Source organism: Delphinus delphis, chromosome 4 (assembly GCF_949987515.2).
Source record: "Delphinus delphis chromosome 4, mDelDel1.2, whole genome shotgun sequence".
In the NCBI taxonomy this organism is placed as follows: Eukaryota; Metazoa; Chordata; class Mammalia; order Artiodactyla; family Delphinidae; genus Delphinus; species Delphinus delphis.
Genome location: NC_082686.1, coordinates 70,527,928 through 70,553,885, shown reverse-complemented (window position 1 = coordinate 70,553,885; position 25,958 = coordinate 70,527,928). Strand labels below are relative to the sequence as shown.

At 46.7% G+C, this 25,958-nt stretch overlaps 1 protein-coding gene across 1 annotated transcript in view; it reads left to right on the top strand.

Annotated features, from left to right (window-relative positions):
* Window positions 1-25,958, top strand: part of SLC12A8 (solute carrier family 12 member 8) — a 108,382-nt gene that overhangs the window by 65,718 nt on the left and 16,706 nt on the right. The window contains exons 4-7 of the mRNA XM_060009920.1: window positions 2,383-2,470; window positions 4,064-4,151; window positions 12,221-12,367; window positions 18,289-18,919. Coding sequence (XP_059865903.1) covers window positions 2,383-2,470; window positions 4,064-4,151; window positions 12,221-12,367; window positions 18,289-18,919 — 954 coding nt within the window. The remainder of the gene's footprint in view (window positions 1-2,382; window positions 2,471-4,063; window positions 4,152-12,220; window positions 12,368-18,288; window positions 18,920-25,958) is intronic.

Sequence of the window (25,958 nt, the reverse complement as noted above, 5' to 3'; positions counted from 1 at the left end):
ACTTTATCTTCTAGATCTTCCACTGCATTTTTTGTTTTAGTGATCATGTTTTTAATTTCCAAGGCTTTTTTCTTGTTCTTAGATTATTTTTTGTTTTTCATAGCATCTCACTTTATAGGTAGAATATTCTTCTTGGATGTGTCTGGGGCCACTTCTTAGTGTTTTCTTCAAAATTCTCTTCTGTGTCCTGATGTATATGTTTCTTCCAGCCCAGGTGGTTCTGTTTTTATCATGCATGTATCTGTGTATTTGTTGCTGGGTTTTGTTCCACACTTGGCGATCTTTGGTTGCTGGTGTGGGTCCCCTGCTGTAGTGTATGCGGGTCTGTCTCCCTGATGGGGTTCTTCCTTCATGGGAGAGCTGACGGCAGCACATTTGTGGGTGTGGCTGGCTCTTGAGGAGGGCTTCATTTGGGGTGTGAACATCCACACTAGCGGCCCTGGTTTTCCTTGGGCAGTTTATTTAGATCTTCTAGAGAAACATTCCAAGGCTTTCTTTTCCTTCCCTTTTATTCTGTATCATTTTCTCTATTTTCTATGTTCCAGACATTTGTAGAAACTTTTCATCTACTTAAGGCTCTTTGCTTATAGGCATGTATCCATTTTCCCCCTTAACTACCCTTTTAATAGGATCTTGGGAGGGAGGGGAATGAGAAGAAAGAAAATGTGCCTAACATGCTATTTTAAACAAAAAGAACTTTAAGAATTACTTTTCCCTTATTTCAAAATGATCACTATAGAAAATTAAGAAAGTAGAGATAGACAATAAAATAGAAAATGATCTGTTTTTCCATCACCCAGCAATAACATTGTTAAGATTTTGAAACATGTTCTAGTTCCTTTTTCATTTTTCTACACATCTATTTATCTGTTTTTTTTCTTTTATAACAATAGCATCATACCATATGTCCTGCTTTAGAATATGCCTCTGAAATTGAAACGATAGCTTTGAAGTCTCTTTTCATGTCACAGCGTATCCCTGACAATAATGGTGACCTGGTATTTATTGAAAGATGTATCATCACATATTTAGCCAATCCTCTATTTTTAGACATTAGGTCTAAAATTTATAATTTTCACTATTATAAACAAGCATTTATAAACATTTTTGGATAAATCTTTACTCATATCCTTGACTGTTTACTTAGGATACAACCCTAGTAGTGGAATTGCTGGGTCAAAGTTTATGCAGGTCCCCGCCTTGGTCCAACATTCACAGTACTCTATGAAATAGCTCCGCTTTAACTTTCTGGGCCCAAACTTTCACTTCACTCCACTGCACTTGAGTTCCCTCAAGCATTATAGCAAGGGCGTTAAGAGTACAATTTTTGGAATCACACAGACCAGGGTTGAATCTTAGCTTTGCCACTTACTAAATGTGTGTAAGCTATTTTAATTAACCTCTTTGAGCACTAGTTTCCGTTTCTATAAAATTGGGGAAATAATTCTACTTTTCTGATGTGGTGGTTGTGAGGATTAAACGAGATAAAAAATGCATGAAGAGTGCTTAACACAGGCTCTGTCAGGTTCAAAGGGTTCATAAATCTGTAATGACGGGGTTAGGCCCATTCCTCTCCCTAAGCCCTTGCAAATCTTCCTTCAAGTCCACGTTCAAGATGCACCCACTCCTGTGGGCTTGTAGAGCGCATGTGGACTGGACCCACCTGTGATGTTCAGAGCACATTGTCTTGTTGGTTTCCTGTGTGTGTGTGTTTGGACTGAAGCGATGTCCTCACCGTCCCGCACTGTGCTGTTCCTCCTTATCATGACTAACTGCTTTTCACGCGTGTTCATGGGGAATAGAGTCCATGATGAAAAGGAGCTCGCCACTCAGTGTTGGTAGCATCAGGATGGTTCTTTGGAGTTTGTTTAGAGCCCTTTGGCAGCTCAGGAGCTTTGAACATGGTAGCTGGCTCCGAATATTGGTTGAGACCTGCCCCTGGGACCCCTGAACCCCAGTGTAGTCTGTGGGCAGCAGAGGAAAGGAACTCTGCTGAGCAGGCAGTGGTGGGTACTTTGCTAAGGCGGAGCCTCTCCTGGATGTTGTCCATCTGGAAAGCAGAGCTCAGAGCTCAGCATGTGGCCTTGGGACCTTTGTGTGGCCTGCCAGACGTCTCCCTGGCCCTCATTACTTTGCACTGGGCCATAAGATGCTTTTGAAGCCAATAGGGCTTTCCTCCCGAACTCACCCAACCCACAAAGGTCCCTTTCATGCCTCGAGGATGCCTCCCCAGTTGCCAGGGGAGATTGAGAAGTGCAGTTTGCAGAGCTGCATATGGGAGGGCTTGGCCCTGGGATCCCTTCCAGGAGAGGGCCCGGAGGAGGGGCAGATGATTCGTGGAGTATGCAGCTCACCCTTCTCTCCCATCTGGGTGTCTTTCAGGAGTCATGGCCGGCTTCAACATGGGGGGCGACCTCAGGGAGCCTGCTGCCAGCATCCCCCTGGGCTCCCTAGCAGCTGTTGGTATCTCGTAAGTTCCCCTGGTGGCAATCATCTGGAGAGAGGGAGCGAGAACCCCAGGCAAAAGAGGGGATTGCTCCTTTAGTTCTAAGAGTGCCCCGACTGTGACCTATCTATTCTATATTCCAATCCTCCTTTTAACACTCAGCCAGCTGGAAAATTCACGTCTGGTGGGTTCAGACGATTGCCCTTTCCTACCCGCTGCCTGGGAATGCAGCAAGGAGGAGGGCTGTTAACCAAGATGAAATCCTTTCTTTCCTTTTTCCTCAGACTCCTGTCCCTCCCCCTCCCCCACCCCCATTTTGAACTTGGGCATTTTGTAACCTTTGAGTTTCCAGGGTCATTGCAGGGAATATAAAGAGGAAGAATTTTGCCGTCAGACAGACTACGATTTACATCCCAGCCCAGCCGCTGGTTGGCTGTGTGACTTCAGGCAATTTACTTAACTTTCTGAGCTTCCTTTTTCTTCTCTGTAAAATGGAGGTTGAGAACATGGGTGCCCCATAGATTGTGGAGGAGATGCTGTGTGTAACAGCACGTAGTAGGAGCTCAGAGGCTGACTCCCCTCTTCCCCCGGCTCGCCTCCCTGGCACTGCCCCAAGGCTGTCAGGCGTCCCTATTTTAGTTCGCACTCTGCCACCCACGCAAGCAGGCTGGGTGCCTTGGGTCTGTTTCTGACCTTCTAGAATCATCTGTTTTCTCTCTGTACACGGGAAGAAGCTCCTCTGCCTTCACTGGGTAGGCGTGAAAGGTAATGAGATCCCAGACATGACAAGGGCCCAAGAGGGTTAAAGTGCCTGTATTATTTTAACTGTGATGTTTTAAAAAATATTACTGTGTCTGTTTCACTGATGCTGTGTTTGCTTTTAGTTTGTCATGATGGCACTGTTGCTTCTAGCCAGGTACACAGCGCCTGTCTCTGTTTTGTGCTAAATAAGGTGATCTCGTCGGGAAGAAAATGAGGCTGACAGAGAGAAGGTTGGGTGTCAGGCAGGAAGGGAAAGAAAGAGCCCTGTCTCGTTTTTGGTCACAGCTGGGAGGTCCCGGGAGGAGCCTTTAGCCCATCCTCCCGCTGTCCAGATGGGGATGAGGCCGCAGGGGTCATGTGACTTGATCGAGGTCACAGGGCATCTGAGGGCAGAGCCAGGTCCCTGCTGGCCTTTCACATTCGGCTTGGCTCTCTGTCACCTGGGGGCCAAGGAACAGCAGGCCTCCGAGGCCTGAAAGATGGTCAGCTTGTTCTGCTGCAGGATAATGGGGTGCAGGGCCACCAGTCAGCCCCGGCCTGCATCCTGGCCACCTAGAGGCCTGGTGGGCCGCTGCTCACCCCCAACAATCTCTGTAATGTAAGAAAGAGGCAAAACAATGATACGTTTATATAGATGTGTGTGTGTGTGTGTGTGTGTGTGTATGAAATATGCTAGAGGAGAAGAAGTACTGGAAGTGCCCCCCAGACCAGCTGGGGAGGCTTCGTGATGGGCCTTTCTCTGTCCTCTGGGACAGGTCTCCTTGGGAACCCGTAGGCTGAGTGGGGTGGGGTGGGTTGGGATGGGGCTGGGCGAGGGCAGGTGGCAGCTCTGCTCCGCTCTTGGGTTTCTTGCAGGTGGTTTCTGTACATCGTCTTTGTCCTCCTGCTGGGCGCCATCTGCACCCGAGGGGCCCTTCGCTATGACTTCCTGATAGCAGAAAAGGTGGGTGAGTCCTGCACGGCCCGACAGGCTCAGGCCGCGGGGTCATTGATCGGCTCTGAGCAGCAGCGGCTGCCTCCCCCTTGCAGCCCTGCCTGGGGATCCATGTACTCTCGGGCTCAGGACTGAAGTACAGGGGCCAAAACCATGGGGAAGATGCAGGTCCTTCATGTGGATCCCTAGACCCGGGTAACAACACCTGAAAAGGCACATGCATGCAGGTGCTAAGTAATGGGGACACAAGCATCCCTTCATGTCGAAAATCAGGGCAGAAACAATCTGGTCCCCCGAAATCCCGAGCTCCAACAGCCCTTCATTTTTGCCAATAGCCTCCCCTTCCACCACAAGCAGGAAGTGCTACTTGCAAGAAACGGGTAGGAAGGAGGAGGCTGATGGATGGAAAAGAGGGTGGCAAGGTGGAGGCAGATGGCGGAAGCCCGGCGCCAAGGTGAAGCGCGGTGAGAGGCAGGGCTGGAGGCCCCTTGTCCCCTCGGGCTCCCCAGGGAGGTGGCCCCGGGTGGATTTGGCTTCAGTCTCTGTTTCCTGAGCCCTGCACCCTCTGCCCGCAGAAGATTAGCGAATTCCTGATGTTCCACAGCAGCCCTGGAACAGGCTGGAGGTCATGTGACAGTCAAGGACACTCACTTGGCATCTCTAGAACCCAGGAGAATAAGACTTCCACACATTCTTCTGGAAATCCCCCAAAACTCCTATCTTCCCATCAGTTCCCTGGGGGAAAAGTGGGCCCTGAGATTGCTGTCATGCATCAGAGAGATGCGCCAGGCCAGGGAGGTTTTCTTACTCGGTTAACTCCTGAGTATCACTGCTCATATGTAGGAGAAAGTACCCTTTTCTCTGGTGTGAGGCTTTGCAAAGCAGCCTTGCAGATTCATGGAGGGGCACTGCTTGGGGCAACCTGGGGCCGGAAACTCTGAGCTACATTTTACAGCTACGTTTGGGCTTGATTTTCACATTACCACAGGTTTCTTTTTCAGGCATGTAGACGCCAGTGTCAGGGTGATATTTGTTTTGGGGGGATGGGGGGTCTTGGCCTTACCGTGTAAGCAGGTTTTAAAAGGGGGAGCGGTTTGGGTAGTGAGAGCGCTGACACCCACCTCCCAGGGCCCAGGGTCCTAGATCCGCCCCCCGCCGGCGAGCAAGGTTTACTCTCAGGGGAGGAATCAACATCAGCTTCCCCCACTTATATCTCCGTGCTCGCTGCCGTCTTGCGTTTCATCTCCCAGGGGCCTCTTCTCTAACTGTGGAATGAAAAGCTTGGCCACATCAGAGGGATTAAAGGCCTCCAGGAGCAGCTGGGCCTTGGCCTGAGGGAGCTGCCGGCTGCTGTCTGCACCATGCCAGTGGCCAGCTAGCTCTGCCCCTTCACAAGCCGGTTCTTCCTCGTGGATTCCCCCACGGAGGTCCCTTCAACCACCAGAGACTCTGATCTGGATGGAGGGAGGCCAGTGATCCCTGGGCGGGGTCTCCTCTCTCAGCTCCTTCCCCGTCTTTGCGGGGAAGCTAAGAACGGGTGTGTGGGAGCCTAGGCAGCCTGTGTCCGAGGAAGGCCACAACAGCAAGCGTGTAAGAGCGTCTCCACGGACAGCGCAGGGGAGACTTCGTGGAGTGGAGATTCCACCATTAATAATAGACTCGTGAATGGGGTCAGGGAGGGGGTGGAGTTTGTCTGAAATGCCACCTGTCCCAGGCACTAAAACAGCTAGGCAGGCAAGCCCTTCTGTGGCTGGGGACACCTGCCAAACCATGCCTGGCAAATGCACGTGGGAATGTCACTACGCGCATACCAGGTGAGAGGTGGACAGTTGGTTTTTGGAGAGGACAAGAGACTGTTTCCCGGAACAGGCTGTTGTAAAACCTATGAAAGAAAGAAAAGATGGAGTTCTTGACTGTCAGTAGCAAGCAGGGGCCAGCGCAGCAAGTGAGGGAACAGAGACGGAACCAACCAGGGCAGCTCCACAGCAGCAGCGCCCTGGTGCATTGCCCCCTGGGGTCCCCTACAAAGGGAACCATGTGGGATTTTCCCCCCAAAGCCTTGAAACCCGGCTTTTCTCCCTTCTTGCCCTTCAGCATCCCTCCTTGGGACTGACCCGGCTGCAGAGCAGGGACTATACTTGGGCAGTAAGTTGGGCCACAGACAGTTGTACTCATGGCACCTGGAGGATGGGAGGGTACAGCACGAGAGGCTGGCAGGTACAGGTGTGGCCTCCTTACGTGGTCCCTTGACACAACCTGCCACCCCGATGTGGTTTTAATAAACTGCTCATCTCTCCCTCACATCTTAGCTGTGGCCTGGGTTCTGAGCTGGCCCATCTCTGAGCTCTCCTGGGCCCAAGGAAGCAAGGCCTCTTCCGTCTGGTCTGTGTGCCCCGAGGGCTGGGCACAGACCTCCAGCATCCACCCCTTGGCGTTCCTCCCGTGAAGCTCCTCTGAGCACGTCCCTCTCTTTCTCGCGAGCTTTTTCTGCCAGAACACTTATCTTCAGTGGCCGCTGGCTGCCCTGGATTCCTTTCCACTGACCTGCAGCGGGTCCGTTCATCTGTTTCTTTCTGGGTTTCCTGCAGCTTCTCTGATCTATTTCTAATTATTTGGCTTCCCAGCCCATGGTTTCTCTCAGAAGTTTCTTTTCGCTTTATATCCCTACCCCAGAGGAACTTTTTCCTGGATGTTGGGTGTCAGTCTCACTAATGTTACACTTTCTAAAAAACCCCGAGTACGTCAAGGTGGCTCTGAGGTAATCCGTGTAAAGCACGATACCTGGTGCATAGTAGGAGCTTATCACATTTTGACTCCCTACACACTCCTTGTGGGGATACCCTTACAGATAGGACACATTTTGGGGTGGGGAGATGTTTTCCTTTGAATCCACATGTTTAACTGAATAGGAAAAGCCCCCAAAGTGTCAATCCCAATGTTATTGGGTTATAGAAAAAGGAGTTGTATAAAGAGCAGGTATTAGTAGGGGTAAAATGAAATCGATTGAATAATTTTTTCAGAATAAACTTGTAGGCAGCCCAAGAAAAAATGTTTATTACGCATCAAAAAGACCAAGTATTTTAGGAGCCCTGGGGCTAAGCAAAAAAAGAACAGACCAAGTAGGAACAGTATCCGCAAAGCATGTGTGTGAAACATGGGGTATCCTACGGGGAAAACTCTCGTCACTCTTGGATTAGACAGTCACGGCTTCCCACGTTCACAAACTACACCTGGGAAGTCGGGGTGAGGCAGGGCTCGTGGCTGGCGGGGGGAGCCCAGCCCAGCATCCGCCACCCAGCCCCACCTGCCTGTCCTCTGCTCTCCATCGTGGACACGGCTCTGCCTCTCAGGAAGTGAAGCCAACTTTGTTTCCTTCTGGAAAGTGTCTATCAAGTGAGAGAGAAAACTTGCCTGAAAGTTGCGAAGTTGGTCAACTCATGGAATGAGGACAGTGTTAGAAAACTCATGTCTCCAGAAAGAGGGAACTGCTGAGGCACCGCTATAGTCATACATTTGGGATCGTACAGGTGTCAGGATGTACTCCTCAGTAATGTCCAGGGGCCGCAGGAATTAGGTAAGGCAGAGTGAGTACCTTGGAAATGCCTTTATATTCAGTCCTTCAAGAGAAGAGATCAGCCAGTAGGTTGGTGGGCTCTCTCAATGACTGGAGCTCCAATGGGAGCTGGGATCAAATACCAAGAGCAGAGAGCCGAATTAATGATTTTCATCAGTAGTTACGAAAAGAGAAATTAGGGTAGTTCACACCCCAGATAATGTTTTAGAAAGACAGCTTTTTGTGGTGACTCATGCCGGTGGAAGACAGAAAGGCACATTTTACTTTTTCCTAAAGAACTGTTGACACACATCTGCTCAAATAGATTCTTACTTCCACCTCCACTGGCACAGATAGCAAGTTTACAGCCCCATATAAATAGAGAAAATGATTACATTCTGCGCAGCTGGGAGCAAAGCTGTGGAGTTTACTGTTGCACCTGTAAAACCTTGCCCTATGCCACTTATCTACACGGTCCTCAGGAAGTGCTCCCTAGATGGGTGGATGGATGAGAGAAAGGAAGGGGCAGGACTCAGGTGGGAGAGAGAGAGAGAATGGAGTTGTTATAATATATCCAACCACGAGGACCAACATTTCATTTATTTTTCAGAAAATTGACTGAATAACAGTTTTATATAAAAGAGTGGCAAGTGAGCAGGCCATTCGAAACACAATTGACAAACTGGACATAAGTCCACAATTGACACCTGGACAGTTGTCCCTTTGGCCCTCAGCCCCAGGGCTCTGCAGGGATCCTGGGGAGCATTTGTGGGGAGGCTGGCCAGGATGGAGGTCACCATATCACAATCTCATGTTGCCAGAGACTTCCTCTGGTCAGTTCCATCACTGAAGGATGCCAGCCTGGGCAGTCTTCTTCCCACTCATGCCCACTGCAAATGGGCAGGCTATAAATGAAAAAGAATTATTTTTATATATTTATTTATTTAGTTTTATTATTATTATTTTTTTGTCTGTGTCGGGTCTTACTTGTGGCACGCAGGCTCCAGAGCACATGGGCTTATTAGTTGCAGCACGCAGAGTCTCTGGTTGTGGCATGCAGGCTCCAGAGTGTGTGGGCTCTGCAGTTGCAGCACGTGGGCTCTCTGGTTGTGGCGTGCAGGCTTAAGTTGCCCTACGGCATGTGGGATCTTAGTGCCCCGACCGGGGGTTGAACTGGTGTCCCCTGCATTGCAAGACCAAGTCTTAACCACTGTGGACCACCAGGAAAGTCCCTGAAAAAGATTTTTTTTTTAATTGTTTATTTATTTTCGGCAGTGTTGGGTCTTTGTTGCTATGTGCGAGCTTTCTCTAGTTGTGGTGAGCAGGGACTACTCTTTGTTGCAGTGTGCAGACTTCTTACTGCAGTGGCTTCTCTTGTTGTGGAGCACAGTCTCTAGGTACACGGGCTTCAGTAGTTGTGGCACACGGGCTCAGTAGTTGTGGCTCACGGGCTCTAGAGCGCAGGCTCAGTAGTTGTGGTGCACAGACTTAGTTGCTCCACAGCATGTGGGATCTTCCCGTGCCAGGGATCCAACCTGTGCCCCCTGCATTGTCAAGTGGATTCTTAACCACTGTACCACCAGGGAAGTCCCAAGAATTTTTTTTTTTAACTCAAATATATATAAGCTTTTGGTTAAGAAGCAGTAAAATTTCTGCAAGGAAATACCATGCCTGCCTGTGCTGGAGAATTCTCTGAGGGGAGGATGCAATGAAGACAGTGTACCATGCCCAGTGGCTTTCACCCTCACTGCACATTAGAATCACTGGAGGCCTTTTGAGAAATCAACCACGTCTGTGTCCCATATACTAATTAAAGCAGAACTTTTGGGGTGACTCGTGTATAGCCAGAGCGGAGAACTACTGGGTCAGATTTTCCAAAAAAAGCTTTTGATAAAATTTCATCACAGAGTCCATTAAAAGAAAAAAAGTCAACAGACAGAAACAAAGGTTACAGATGGATGATGGTATCTCAGCATGGATCAGGGATTGATACTGGGACCAGTTTATCTGACAATTTTATAAGACATCCAGGGCACGAGTCACAGTGAAGCCGCGAAGCTTTATGACTTCAGCGGGCACTTGCTGAACCCTGTGTGCCAGACTCAGGTGTGGCAGGGAGGGGCCAAGATGCATGAGACTCAGAAGTTTATGGCCCGCTGGCAAGATGGGCCGTGAGCGTAATTAACTGCACCACAGGGCAGGAAATAACGTGCCATGGGAGCATACAAATGAGGTGAGGGAAACGTTAGATGACGTTAATTTCTTCTAGTAGTAAAGTGGTAAGAAGGGTGTGAGTGGGATAGTTGTAAGATACCCATGACATTGAAGAAAAGAGGAGAGATTCATTGGGGTTCAAGATGAGGCCATGCATTTAGGGAGAAGTCATCCACACTGAATTAAGGAAAATGTAGGCTCTATAGTGGACCTTAGTCTTGTCCATCAAACTTCTGTCCTCCCTGACCATTTGGGGGTTATCCCCCCTGTGTGAGGGCTTGAAGGGAGTGAGCCCCATTTAATATTATAGGAGTCCAAATGACCAGACTCTCCCTTGCCTGTCCCTTTGTGGCCCTGGTAGGGCATGTGACTGAGGCTGGGCCCATCAGATGTTCCAAATGTAATGAATGAGGCAAAGATAAAGGTATGGTGAGGATTCATCTTTAGGGCAGCAGGTGCTGGTCACAGCTTGGTCAGACTGCTCCTGTTCAGGGGTCTGAATATGCCTCCAGCCTTGGGTCTCGCCTTTACCCGAGCCTGATCTTTCAGCCTCCTGACGACCGATCCTGTGACCCTTCTAGTAGCCTACAAATATATTCTTAAAAAAATATTTCCATGGACTTCTCTGATGGTCCAGGGTAAAGAATCCGCCTTCCAACGCAGGGGACGTGGGTTCCATCCCTGGTCGGGGAACTAAGATCCCACATGCCGCGGGGCAACTAAGCCCGTGCGCCACAACTACTGAGCTCGCGCTCCGCAAACTACAGAGCCCACGCACCCTGGAGCCCACGTGCCACAACTAGAGAGAGAAAACCTGCATGCCACAACTAGAGAGAAGCCTGCGTGCTGCAACGACAGATCCCGTGTGCCGCAACTAAGGCCCGACTCAGCCAAAAAATAATAATAATAATTAATTAAAATAAAGTTTAAAAAATTTTTGTTAAAAAAAATATTTCCGGTCGAGAATCCTGGCTGATGCCGGTTTCTGGTGATAATTTACGGGCCAGGAAAGAGATCTAGCCAGTGTTCCATATAGCTTGGTGCCACTGACCCAGTGCATTTGCTAAAGCAAGGAAGTAAAAACTGGGGTGAGGAGAGTCTTCATGGAGAAGGGTGTAAGTAACAAAACTGAAAATGAAATCTAACCCAACTGTAATAGTTGGACAATTAAGCACTTAGAGTATACAGTTCGGGGCATTTGCCTAAAGTAAAGTAGAAAGGAGAAGGTACCTCAAATACTCAAGAAAAGAGAGAGACTTCCCTGTGGGTACAGATGAGGTCCAGCTCAGGAGGGAGAGATAGATTCATGACAGACAGTGTGGGACACAGCTGCATGGCCAGCAGCACTGATCTGTGCAAGGTGACACCAAGCAGAACAGCTCTGCCCTCTCTTATTCTATCTGTTGTTGGTGCTTTCTGGGCCACGTGGGTCCTGGATCTCATTCTTTTGCTCAGCATTTATATTTCTGTGTTGGCACCAAGTAGACCCGGATGAACCAGACGGGAGCCCTGCAGAAATGAAGCCAGTGGAAGCGATGGTGTGCCCCAACCTCACGCTGAGGTGCAGCGGAGCCCAGAGGCGCACCAGGCACACCTGCTGACGGGCTGGGGGTGGCCTCATGGAGAAGCGGAGATTCGTGCTGAGTCTTGAAGCACAATTGGGAGTTTAAGAGACAGACAATGAGTAGATTAGGGGTGTGGACAGAGGGTTCCAGCAGGCAGAGCAATCATGCTGATAGACTCTGAGCGTGCAGGGTGTGGGGCTGGAAGAGTCACAGACCAGGAAGAGCCAGGAGTGTCGGGGGGATGGAGAGCCATTGGTATTTTTATGGCAGGGGCATCTTGATCAGATGTGCATTTAGGTCACACTGGCAGAGGCTTGGGGACACAGCTTAGCCACTTAGCATTGTTGGTGGTGGTGGTTCTCAAAGGATAGTCCCCAGACCAGCTGCATCAGCATCCCCTGGACACTTGTTAGAAATCCAGACTTGGGGCCCTACCCCAGACCTACTGAATCAGAAACTCTGAGGTAAGGTCCAGAAATCCGTGTTTCAACAAGCACTCGGGATGAATCTGACGCACACTCAGTTTGAGAACCTCTGTGTAGTCCGTACAAGAAGTGATGGTAGGTCAAACTCAAATGGTAGCAGTGCCAAGGAAGTGGGGTGGGGCTGGGGTATTGGAAATATATCCAGGATGTTGAATCTAGAGGATTTATGGTCAGATGGGGTGTGGGGGGGTGGGTACGAGGGGAGAGAAAGGTACGTAAGCAGGTTCTGACACTGGATAATGAAACTGCTTCCTCATATAGGTGTCCCTGGTGGGCTTCCTGTTCCTTTTGGGCTTATACATCTCGTCCCTGGCCTCCTGTATGGGAGGCCTCTACGGAGCACCCCGGATCCTGCAGTGCATTGCCCAGGAGAAAGTGATTCCTGCGCTGGCCTGTCTGGGGCAAGGGGTGAGTGACCTTTTCTTTGAGAAATGTACATTTTGCCACTAACCTGATCGTTGGCCAGTAAATTGCTTAAGTCTTTCTGATAAGAGCCGCTGGTCCGCTTCTGGTGGGGAGAAACAAGAATGCACCCCTGTCCTCTGGCTGCTTTAGTCTGGGGCCAATGGACAAAGTGTCTGTCAATGTCACAACCACCTAGGGCCCTTTAGCGCTGGGTTAGCTAACCGTCACCGTAGCACTGTGGACCCTGCACAGCAGGGAGAGGGAGTGCCACAACCTTTAATAAAAATAAATTCTGGGGCTTCCCTGGTGGCGCAGTGGTTGAGAGTCCGCCTGCCGATGCAGGGGACGCAGGTTCGTTCCCCGGTCCGGGAAGATCCCACATGCCGCGGAGCGGCTGGGCCCGTGAGCCATGGCTGCTGAGCCTGCGCGTCCGGAGCCTGTGCTCCGCAACAGGAGAGGCCACAGCAGTGAGAGGCCCGTGTACCGCAAAAAATAATAAAAATAAATAAATAAATTCTGGATCCTCCAAGTTTAGCCTAGAGGGAAGAATCTCTTCGTGAGGAGGGGAGCTGGCCCTTGCAGTTCTAACTGTATCCCGGAGGTTCACCTTCCCTTTGGGGTTGCTTTAGGATGATTCCTCACACCTCTGGTCTCTGGGCTCTCTGTTAGTCATCACGGCCCAAACCCTAATACAACTTGGTTGAATCATGGAACCATCAAATGAGACATTCCTAAAACTGAAGGGGTGACAGGAGAAAGAAACAGAACCCCACTTTGTTTTGCAAGCTGTAGTTGATTTCTATGTGGTTGGAACACCACAGGGGTCCTCCCCACCCCCTTCCCATGCCCATCCCCCCTCTTGTTTGGGGCCACATAGTTACAAGTCACCTTTAATTCCTCCCTTTACCTTCCTCCACTTCTTATCCACCAGTCAGCGTGGGCGGGTAGGACAAATGACTGTCATCTTTAGTACCTTCCATGTGGTATATGCCTTTTATTCTATTTTAATTTCATTTATTTTTTATTAGATAATATGTGTACAGGGTTCAAAACTAACAATGATATAAAAGGCACCCTGAGAAGTTTTGCTCCTGTCATGAGTCTTCCTACTCTTTCTTCATCTGCGCCCATGCCTTACCAGTAGCTGGTTTTATTAGTTTTTTAGGAATCCTTCTCTCTTCTAATTTTACAAAGATTGGTTCTGCCCTCTTGCACTGTTGGTGGGAATGTAAATTGATACAGCCACTATGGAGAACAGTATGGAGGTTCCTTAAAAAACAAAAAATAGAACTATATACGACCCAGCAATCCCACTACTGGGCATATTCCCTGAGAAAACCATAATTCAAAAAGAGTCATGTACCAAACTATTAATTGCAGCTCTATTTACAATAGCCAGGACATGGAAGCAACCTAAGTGTCCATCGACAGATGAATGAATAAAGAAGATGTGGCACATATATACAATGGAATATTACTCAGCCATAAAAAGGAACAAAATTGAGTTATTTGTAGTGAGGTGGATGGACCTAGAGTCTTGTCATATAGAGTGAAGGAAGTCAGAAAGAGAAAAACAAATACCGTATGCTAACACATATATATGGCATCTAAAAAAAAAATGGTCTGAAGAACCTAGGGGCAGGACATGAATAAAGACGCAGACATAGAGAATGGACTTGAGGACACGGGGAGGGGGAAGGGTAAGCTGGGATGAAGTGAGAGAGTGGCATTGACATATATACACTACCAAATGTAAAATGTAGCTAGTGGGAAGCAGCCGCATAGCACAGGGAGATCAGCTAGGCGCTTTGTGACCACCTAGAAGGGAGATGCAAGAGGGAGGAGATATGAGGATATATGTATATGTATAGCTGATTCACTTTGTTATACAGCAGAAACTAACACACCACTGTAAAGCAATTATACTCCAATAGAGATGTTTAAAAAAAAAGATTGTGTTCTATATACATTGTTCTGTACCTTGCTTTTCTTCATATAATATAGCTTGGAAATCGATCTTTTCACATAAATATAGAGAGAACTTTCTCAGTCTTTTTCCATCATGTGTATATGCTGTCGTTTATTAACCAGTTCCCTATAGATAGTATGGCTTCCAGTAAACAGTGCTACAAAGGATACTCTTGTGTGTGTGTGTGTGTGTATGTGTACAATTTTGTACATGTGCAAATAGATATAGGATAAATTTTCATAAGTGGGCTTGCTGATCAAAAGGTAAGTGCATTTTTAGCATTAATAGATATTTTGCCAAAACACCTTCCATGGAATTTGTATCATTTTGTACTTCTACCAGCGATGTATGAGAGTTCCTGTTTCCCAATAGCCATCATGACTGTTAGATTCAGGCCAAAAGACCCTGCTTTATAGGACTCTGTTCTGGTCTCTAAGAAATTCATGAGGTCAAGGGGACCTGCCCTTCTAGATCCCATACCCACCTTCTAGACCATGGTCCAGGTACCCTGGAATTTCCTTCCCAGATGTCCCCCAGCCTAAATGCAGGGTCTGCCAGGGCGTCTTCCCTGAACCTGTCCGTTTTAGGGCTAGGGTGTGGGCTGAGAATCCACATGTGGGTGTGAGCCCGCCCTGCAGTGTGGTCTAGGAAGACAAGAGTTGCCGGTGGGCAGTGAGCTGGATCCTGCAGTGAGGAGCTCCGGGGAGTGCAAGAACTCTAAACTTGAACCTGGCCTTCCCCATCGTCCTGAAGTTATATTTGCCGAGGAAGGAAGACAGAACATACTTGATTTAATGGTTATGAGCTTGGTTTATAATTGTGCGTATCTGGACACAGGGCGTGTGGCTCGCCATTTGCACTCGTGCCTGAGCACCACAGTGTCAGATGAGCCTGTCTACAGCTCAGTGTCAGGTATGAATTTTTGCCAGTTGTGCGGTGAGACATGGCATCTTAAGATACTTGTGATCTGCATTACCCTTATTAGGAAAGGTGTTGAACACCGTTTCCCCTAAGAGTCGTTTGCATTTTTTTTTTTTTTCTGTGATTGTTCATCTTTTTCTTCTGAATTGACAGATGCTGTTTCTTTGTTACATGTATTACAAATATTTTCTCTAGTTGTCACATGCCTTTTGGAGGAATATTTTTTGTCGAAGCTTCTTTACATATGATTAAATTTTACTAGTACATTTTTTCTTTTAATGGGGGAGAGAGGAAACTTTAAAAATTTTTTGAGGTATATTCAGCATACAGAAAAGGGCATAAAACCAATATGAACAGCTTAAACAATGGCTATGAAGTGAACATCGTGTAACCTCCACCCAAGAACACTGCCAGCCCCTGATGCCCCCCTCCACATACCCTCTCTGGTCGGAGCCCCGTCCCTCTCACTGTGGAAGCTACTATCCATATTCCTGTGATAATTTCCTTGCTTTCTGTGTGGTTTTACTCAGGAAACTTTTTCTGAAAGGGGCCAAATAGTAAATATTTCAGGCTTTGCAGGCCCTATGGACTCTGTCACAACTGCTCAACTCTGCTGTTGTAGCTCGAAAGTTGCCACAGACAGTACCCTAATGGGGTAAGTGTGGCTGTCTTCCAATAAAACTTTATTTGTGGACACTGAAATTAGAATTTCATGTAATTTTCAGGTGTCACAAAATATTACTCTTCTTTGATTTTTTTCCTAACTCTTTAAAAATGTAAGACCATCTTTAGCTCGTGGGCATACATAAACAGATGGTGTCCAGATCTGGCCCAGGGGCCATGGTTTGCCACCTCTGGATTACATCCTAGTTCAGTGTTGCCTGTTTTTTAAACTTTATATGAATGTGGCATGCTTCTTTCATATATCATTATGCGCATGTGATTTCTCCGTGTTTTTGCTTGTAATAGCGTCTTGTTTATTATCATCTCTATATAGCATTTCCTCATTGGCTGCAGTTTATTTGCTCATCTTGCTGTCATGTTATGTCCCAGTTTGGGACTGTTACAGACAGTGCGGCAAACATTCTTGTAGTAGACTTGTTCACGTATGGCATTCTTGCAGACCCTGTACCCATTCGTGGAATTGCTCATTGTTTTTAGTGGGCTGTCTGTCTTCTAATTATTTTGTAGGGATTCTTTGTATATTCTGCATTACCCTTTGTCAGTTACATGTGTCACAAATATCTTTTCCCGTTCTGTGACTTGACTTTTCTTAATGTGTCTTTTGGTAACAGAAGTTCATGTGTGACTATTTTATCACTTTCCAACCCACGCTTGTCAAAGTCCTTTCCTGGACCACTTGCATTTCCTACAGTTTACCTAAGACCTCCTTCCGCTTACCTAGGACCCTCCTTTTAAGTTTTTGTTAGTTCATGAGGATTTATTTTATCCTTGGTAGTTTTATTGTTAGAGTATACTAAATAACTGTAGCAAATATACCCAAAAATGTAATTTTCAAAAACAATAAAATGTATTTTTACTCCTTTTTCTAAAAAAAATTTTACTCTGAGGTTCTAGGGAAGGTGTTTCAAGTCAACAGGGCCTCTGATCCTCAGAGAATCAGGCCACGATGACTTCACTATCTTCATCTTGTGACTCTGAAGATTGCACTCTGTTCCAACCCTCAGTAAGGGGAACGCGCTGGAGGAACATACCTGGCAGGTTCACGGGTCAGATCTGAAAGTGGCTGACGTGCCTGCCCCTTCCATCACAGAGTGCTGGTATAAAGGAGATGGGAGCAGTGGTTAGATCCTGTGTCTATCCTGAGAGTAAGACTGACAATATTTACTGGAGGAGAATGAGTGAGTGAGAAGAGGCATCAAGAATTTTGCTTGACTGAGCAACTAGAAGGATGGAGTGGCCATTTTCGGAGGTGGAGAAGCTGCAGGGGAGTAGATTTGAGAGGCAGGACATTGGAGGATCAGCAGTTTGGTTTTGGAAATACTAGGTTTGAGATCCTATTAGACATCAACCGGAAATGCTGAGCAGATAGTTGAATATTTAAGTCTGGATTTCAGGGGAACATTTCAGGCTGGAGATTCAAATTTGGGAGCTGAGAGCATTGAGCTAGTATTTGAAGCCATGAGCCTGATTGAAATCCTAGAGAGGGAACATAGACAGAGAAGAGAAGGGAACATAGACTGAGGATGGAGCTGGGGATTGCTCTAAATGCAGATTTCAGAGATGTGGAGAGGCCAGTGACAGACTAAGGAGCAGTCGATGACAAGGAGACGAACCAAGAGAAGCGAGGAGACCAGGGAGTGAGCAGCTGGGTCAAATGTAATCCTTAGGCCAAAGAAGATAAGGACTGAGAAGCGACTATTGCTTCTGGCCCAAGAACTGTGTCAGTGACTGTAAGGAATAGCTTCTGTGGAGTGGCAGATTATATGGAGTTAATGCATTTTCTCCACTCCTGTCCTTCTAAAAGTCACCATACTCCCCCTCCATTAATAACAGATGTGCATAAATGTGTGTGTGTGAGAACATGCATGTGCATGTTTAGTATCAGAATTCCCCCACCTCAGCCACCAATGATTCTGCTATGTCTTCCAGGGTCTGCCGCTCCCGTTCAGGTCATTTTCTCCATTAAAGCATGGGAAGAATCAATTTTGCACTTCTTTGATTTCCAAGGGTGGTGTTAAACCCAGTGAAAGACAAAAGGAGAAATATTTGTGAAATCCATGTTCTATAGGATTGTCCCACATTAATGGTTACTAATACAGTTAATGCCTGTTGGATGTGTTGGGCGCCCACTGTGTGCCAGGGCTGCGTCAAGCATTTTACGTGCATTAGCTCTGATCTCACAGTAATCCCATGGGTCGGATGTCATGATCCCAAGTTTGTAGATGAACAGTTAGGAACACACCAAGAGTCACATGGGAGAAGTGGCTGAGTCATTATGAGTTGTTTCTATCAAATACTGTGATTTTCTTCTGAAATTTCATGGTCTTGCATGTTATTTTTGTTTCTGCAGAAAGGGCCAAGTAAAACACCCGTAGCTGCCATCTGCCTGACCAGCTTGGTGACCATGGCCTTTGTCCTTGTGGGTCAGGTAAACGTCCTGGCCCCCATCGTCACCATCAACTTCATGCTGACATACATCGCGGTGGACTACTCTTACTTCTCCCTGTCCATGGGCGCCTGCAGCCTCCCACAGGTGCGTGAGTCGGTGCCCGGGGAGGGCCTGGGAGCTCTCCACTGCTCTGAGCACCTGCTCCTGGAGAAGGCTCCCAGCTGTGGCTCTGAGGGCGTTGCCTGGAACCTCTCTGAGGGCACTCTGCTAGAATTCACCAAGGACATGGACCAGCTCCTCCAGCTAACCAGGAAGCTTGCGAGTAGCCAGCCCGGAGGAGGAGAGAGCCACGGGATCCCAGAGAATCAGAAGGGGAAGACCAAGAAGGCCACCAAGCGAACCCTCCAAGAGAGCTTCCTCTTAGACCCCAGGTCTCCTGCTTCCTTCCCTCCTGAAGGCTGTGACGGGTGGCCTACTGCCTCCTGGGAGGGGAACATGCCGAGTTCTAGAAGTGAAGGGGCTCAGCCTGGGGGAGCCTGTGGAGAACAACTCATCCCTGAGCCCAGTAATCAGCCCAGGCCGAGCAGAGAAGGTGGGTGCTTTGGAATCACATGGGGCCTCCTAATTTGGGTGGCTACTCAGTTATCACAACCCTCTTTCAAGTCCTTAGTTCATTTTATAGCTGGGTTTAAAATCCTTGTGAATTTTGTTTGGTATTTACTTTTAAAAGTTATGGTCAGATATCCATTGACTTTGTAATTCTACTCTGGTATAGATAGTTAATTTTGAACAGAAATTTCTAGCTACTCCTGTATGTTAGAGCTGGGAGCCATGGCTAATAATCAAATATTAATTTCATTTTACTCAAAAATCAGCCAACGTGAATGAAACCAGTTTATCCTTTCAAGGGAAGTGGAGATGTGTTTTGACAAACTGTCCTATGTCCCCTCTGTCCTATGGCCCTTATTCTGATCCACTCTAGCCTGTCAGTGCTGGCAAGGACTCAGTGTGCTTTGTCTCTGGAAGGTGAATCTCCCAGACCAGGCAGGAGGGAATGGAGAGAAAGAAGATATGCTTTAGGAGCACAGCTTTTCTTTGCTCCCTCAGATCTGTAGGCACAGAGACACAGGGAGAGACTCTCAAAGGGAGGCTTCCGGGCGTGAGAAATTCCGAGAAAAAGAGAGAACTCAGAATTTTTTAGTCTTCCATATTCTAGGTGCTTTACATATATTATTGCATGTAATATAATAGATATTAGCATTTTCTCTTTTACCGGTGAAGACTCTGAGTCCCAGTGAGGTCACAGAGATGAAACCGATACTATGCTCAGAGCTGATACCTTGCACAGCTGGACATCACACCCAGGTCTCCCTATATTTGAAGCCCGTTAACCTACTTCCTGAGATCTGTACAGACAAGTGTGGGCAGAGAAGAGGAGACAGGTGACATAGAAGGAGATGTCCAAAAATAAATGCTTTACGTTCTTCCGTACACCTGCTTTTCCTTCTTTACCTCCAAATTGGTGGGTGGTTTTTAATGGCAGGAGCATTATTAAAAATTTAAAAACTATGTTATTTTTGTCAAAGTAATGAGTACAGTTTAATAAGCCAAGTGGAGTGAAAAGTCACATAATCAGAGATCGTAGTTCCCACTCTTCCATACCATCCCTCTGACTCTTCTGCCTCCCCTAGTCCCGCTCCCAGAAAATCCCACTTTCAACCAAAAAATTGCTTCTTCTGTTAACCTTCATGTTCGTAGATAATATATTTGTATTGCTACTTCTTGATATGTCAGTTTCATCTCTTGATTTCCTATTATGATAAATGAAGACTAGCTCATTTATGCCACTCTTGATTTCTCATCCAATGTCCCCAGTATAATTACATCACAGTTTTTTAATTAATCTAATAGCTAGTATTCATATTATCATGATTAGGTAAATATTGCTTAACTCTGAGCCATATATTATGCTATGATTACATTTCCTTTTTTGTCCAACTTTTTCTGTTTCCTGGGGTTAATAATAGCCTTGGTTTTCTTTTTTTTTTTTTTTTTTGCAGTATGTGGGCCTCTCACTGTTGTGGCCCCTCCCGTTGCGGAGCACAGGCTCCGGACACGCAGGCTCAGCAGCCATGGCTCACGGGCCCAGCCGCTCCGCGGCATGTGGGATCTTCCTGGACCGGGGCACAAACCCGTGTCCCCTGCATTGGCAGGCAGACTCTCAACCACTGCGCCACCAGGGAAGCCCAGCCTTGGTTTTTTATTTGCTTGGTTTTGTGTCATCATCTTTTTCTAGATGTTCTGGCGGATATGGCAAACGCCTCTCAATGTTATTTTCCAAATGCTCGAATTCTTCAGAAATTTATCATATCCATTTGTTCTTTTCCCCCCTCTGTCCTATGGCCCTTATTCTGATCCACTCTAGCCTGTCAGTGCTTTCGGTCTGCTACAAAGCTGTTGTCTTGGAATTCCTCTATCACACTTCTCTGTCAGATCCAGGGGACAAGATCTGTTGGGCGTGATATCATGGTAGACTTCTGTCTTTTTTTTTTTCCCTCCTCAGCCTTGAATGACCTCCCTGTGTTTGAAGAATTTCCAGTGTTATGAGTCTTGGTGGGAGGCACAGCAAGCCTTTCACTCTTAAAACTGAAAATGTCAGATATTCAGTTTTCCCGCCCCTCCTGCAGAGTTCAGGCACGGGACCAAGACTCGGCTAATTAGATGAAGCCTCCATATACTGGGAACTGGGAACCTGAAGAAATGGGGACTTTGAGGAACTCTCTGGAAGCATGATAGTGGCTGCAGGATGACTACATTCCTGGCTCCGCCATCAGGGCTTTTCAGGGTCAGAAGTGTCTAGACCTTGGCACATGCCCCTGTGGTGTCCCCACTAGACTGCCCAGACATATGGTTTTGAGTGTTGTCCCTGGCTATATAGCTCTGAACTTGATTCGCTAGCCTTTCTATGTATTCTCAGAGGCTGGGAAATGTCTTTTTAGCTGGCTTTATTGCAGCTTCACATGACGTCCTGTGGGGTTCTTTCTTTCCCTAAGGAGGAAGGGGAGATTGGGTAACAACAGTGAGTCTATGCCACAGCTCTCCTGGTCTTAATTTCCAAGAGCTCTTGGTTGTAACCTGATTTGTCTTCATCTTTTTAAAAAAAATGTCGAACATCATCTCATTCTTGTTTTCTAGGTATAACGCTTATCTTATTTTTCTGGTAATGTTACTTATTCTCCCTTTAGAGTCTTCTTCTGCCCTGTGTTCTTCAGATTCTTTTCTCTTTGGCTTGGTCTCACTCTCTCTTTTATATTGGCTTCACTAAAATGTCTGTTGATCTTTTGATTTCTGTTCCTGTTTAGAAGTAAGTAGTGAAAAGCTGTTTAGAAGACCTGCATCCTGGGCAGAGCTTACGGGTTGGGGTACCTCACTGTAGAATGATCAAGAAGCTGGCTTTTTCATGGGAGGATCCCCAAGTGTGGTTAGCTAGAGGTTTCCTCCAGAGAAAAGTCCTTTAATCTCTTGCCTGGGGGTCCCCCAGTTGGCTGTTTGTGTTCAGGGAGCCGGGTGACATAAGGAAGTTGGTGGCCTCCCACACTTTAGGATAGAGACTTCATTGAATTCCCCAGTTTCTAGCTCCATTCCCCCCACTCTTTGCTATGCCTGGTGTCCCAAGTTCAGGCCCTCTCTGGTTTGATTTCTTCAGAGGAACCCTCGCATACCTTGGGGAGGGGGTCAGGCAAAGAGGGAGTTATTTCCTAGCTACATGGCCAGAGGAAAGGCACTTGATGTCCAACTGGTTCATATACAGTCTTGCAACAAGTCCCCTGCACCGTATCGCTTCCCACGGGCGGGTACTTCTTGGTCCTGAACTTTGTGAGGTCCTGCTGGGGTGCACTGGGCTGCTCATTGCTGGCATCCTCTCTGTGGGCCCTAGAGTTGGTCCTCCTCGGCTCTGCTGTCTGTTACCACTCCTCCGTCACTACTCCACCTTCCAAGACTTGTTTTTATCTTTCCTCTCTCATTCTCCTTGTGTTTGTAGGTTTATGCCTATTTAATGCCTTTTCTGTTTTCTCAGTGGGTAATCGGGAGAGATGTGTGGTCAGTTTGCAACGTTTCATCATTGAAGTTGCCCTATCTTAGAAATGTCCCGAGCTCTTGTAAACCCCTCTGTGTCCTCCATCCTGGCTGCCTTCACCTTGGTTCAGACCCTCATCATCTGGTGCCCAGACTCTTGTTAATCTCCCTGCTCATCTCCAGCCTCCAGATTCTCCCATATCCTGTTTCTCCTTTTCATTGTCCACTGAACGATCTTTCTAAAATAAAACTCTCATCATGTCTCTCTTACTTAAAAACCTTCGTTGGAATCTATTACCTTCCATACCGGTGTGATTTGCAAGATTCTTGGCAACCCTGCCCTGCCCCACCTTCCTGGCCAGTTTTCTCATGACAGCTGCCATGTACACATGTCCAGCTATACCCAGACACGTGCCCCAAACACATCATGTTCTTTATTCCTTCCTGCCTTTGCACATTGCATCACTGCCCACTTCCATCTGAAACACGCCGACTTAACGGTTTAAAATCCATTTGACTTTTCAGACCCCCTCTGAGAAGGATTCCCTGATTTCCTCTCCTGTGCAAGCATAACATTTGAGTCACACTAGTGGTATAAACACGTATCACATTGTTTTATACATTTGTTTACACATTTGTCTTCAGGCCTGCTTGTCGTCTGCCTATCTTAAGGAGAAGAAGTACTAGTTTTATCGCTTTGCCTCCAGTCTGTGAGCTTCCTTTAGTCACAAACCATGTCTTTCTACCTTGTATTCATCAACAATATTCCCACACAGTACATGCCATCGACAAACACTCAGTAAAGGCTAATCAAATTGATGAACAGTTGTACAAATATTGGCTAAAAATTTTAAACATTGACAGGTAAAGTAGAATAGAAAGAGTTAAACTATTATAAGAACCTAATGTGTGACAAACCAGATGCTGTAAAATAATAAGAATCAAGTCACTATTGAATAAATATTGTTGAGAGCAAATGGATCAAAAAATTAACTTGGGGCCATATTTGATACCTTATAGAGCCACAAATTCCTTATTTATAACAGCTGTGCAAGAGAGAGATTTCTGACTACTGAAGACATCATCAAAGACAAAAAGGATCTGATTAAACAGAAATAAAAAACATTTGCCCAGCACAGTGTCACAGAAGGAAACAATTATTCTGACAAACACAACCGATAAAAGCATACCTTCCAAAGCATTTTTTTTTTTTTTTTTTTTTGCGGTACGCAGGCCTCTCACTGTGTGGCCTCTCCCGTTGCAGAGCACAGGCTCTGGACGCGCAGGCTCAGCGGCCATGGCTCACAGGCCCAGCTGCTGTGCGGCATGTGGGATCTTCCCGGACCGGGGCACGAACCCGTGTCTCCTGCATCGGCAGGCGGACTCTCAACCACTGCGCCACCAGGGAAGCCCCAAACCATATTATTTTTAAAGACAGGAAGGTCAAAATCCAGATCCTACTAAAGAGAGGTCAGGAGAGATGAACACGCAGTTTACATATGAAAACCCAGACTCACTCACTGTGCATTCAACAAACTAACTTTTATGGTTAAGTGTTGAATGCTGTTTGTAGCTAAAAATAGGCAGCTTTTCTTGAATCTGTCCCAGGTGCCTGGCACAGAGATAATCACTTAACACGTGGATTAGCTCAGCTCAGCTCAGATCTAGGCATTGTTATTACCTTTTTCCAGATGACAAAGGTGAGGCTTAGGGAAGTTAAACACTTGCTCAGGATAGGAGACAGCTAGAATTTGAACCCAGGTCCATCTCACTTTAGAGCGTGTGTTCTTAACCACTACACAAAGTGTATGCTGCTTGGGGCCAGTGTCTATTATGAACTAGGCCATTGTACTGATTAAATGAGTCCAATTTAAACCACCATTGAGATATTTCATATCTGTTAAGCTGTCAAAAATTTAGATAAAAAATAGTAGGTCAGGGGTGATCGGGTATATGTACACATTGCTGGAAGCAATGTCAATGGATTCATTCCTTTTGGATCCATTGATGAAAGTTTTTCATCAAATTTGGGAGGTTTCTGGCCATGATTTCTTCAGAAATCAGCAGTTTTGCTGCCAGAGGGAGCAAACTTGTGGGTTGTGCCTTTATCAGTTCAGTGTGGTGAGCAAAGTAGAAAATGGAATGGGGAAATCCTCAGCTTTGCTAGCCTGAGGGACCCAGCTAGGGTGAGCAGTGGAACAGCCAGAAATTTAATGGGAAGATCCTAGAAATCAGAGAGCTGTAGAAGGACTACAGCTTCCCACATCCCCCTGCTTGGGGAGCCTAAGAGAGACTGACAAAAGTCAAAGCCGGGGAGCCTGGAGAGCTGCAGCTTCAATTGTGCTTCCCAACCCACGCACAGATCTGCTGGCAGAGGGTGGAAGCCTTCTGGGCCACACGGACACAGGCCAGCTCCATGCTGGTAAGAACTAGGGTGGGGGTGGGAGCAGCTCAGGAAGAAGGCTGTAGACTCTCACCGTCCTTACCCTCAGCTCCAGCAGGTTTTGAAAAAATAAACACTTCTTGGTTTGTTTTCTCGGTTTGGTAAATTTCTAGAGCCCCAAGTGATTGTTTTTGATGATTTTGTCTAGCTGTATACCTGTCTCTTACGGAGAGGATTCACTGACCTCTTTACATTGTGGTAGCTGGAAGTCCCTCTGGTTCATTCTTTCTGCAGAGTGAGCTTTCAAGATGTAACAAGAAATATAAAACTGTCTAATTGCTCTGACTTAGTAAATCTGTTTGGGGGGATTGTATCTCAAGGAAACAACCCTAAACCAAACAACAAACCGTAAATATGTACAAGAGTCTCATAGCTGCATTGTTGGTGCTAATGACAACCTAGAAATAAACGTGCAGCATTTGGAAAGTGGTTAAAAGATTACAGAATCAACATGATAAGATCCCACATGAACCTGAAACATGATCCTTTGTGAACCACGTCAACGCACATTCTTGGTTTGTACATGCCAGCTAGAACTGTGTGTTTATTTATCCTGATAAAGGTATGGAGTGCATTTCCAGAGATGGTTTAATATTGATTTTTAAGTAATTTCCATAAAATTATTTAAATTTGTGATTTTAAAAATTGACATAATGTCTTCCCCCTTCATGCTTAAAAAGTCTTTATTTCTGCATGGGTTTGGTGAACATAGAACTTGTTAGACATACCACTAGATTTTAAAAGACAATTTAATGTTATGTGTTATGTTTATTATATTTGATTTTTTTTTTTTTTTGGCTCTACGCGGGCCTCTCACTGTTGTGGCCTCTCCCGTTGCGGAGCACAGGCTCGGGACGTGTAGGCTCAGCGGCCATGGCTCACGGGCCCAACCGCTCCACGGCATGTGGGATCTTCCCGGACCGGGGCACGAACCCGTGTCCCCTGCATCGGCAGGCGGACTCTCAACCACTGCGCCACCAGGGAAGCCCTATATTTGATATTTTTAACATGCCTAATGCATGGTTCTGCTTACCTGTTTGCTTGTTTTGTGACTAAAGCTTGATAAAGTTGCCTTCCAGTTGTTATTCTAGTACTTCTAACACGAGAAGCG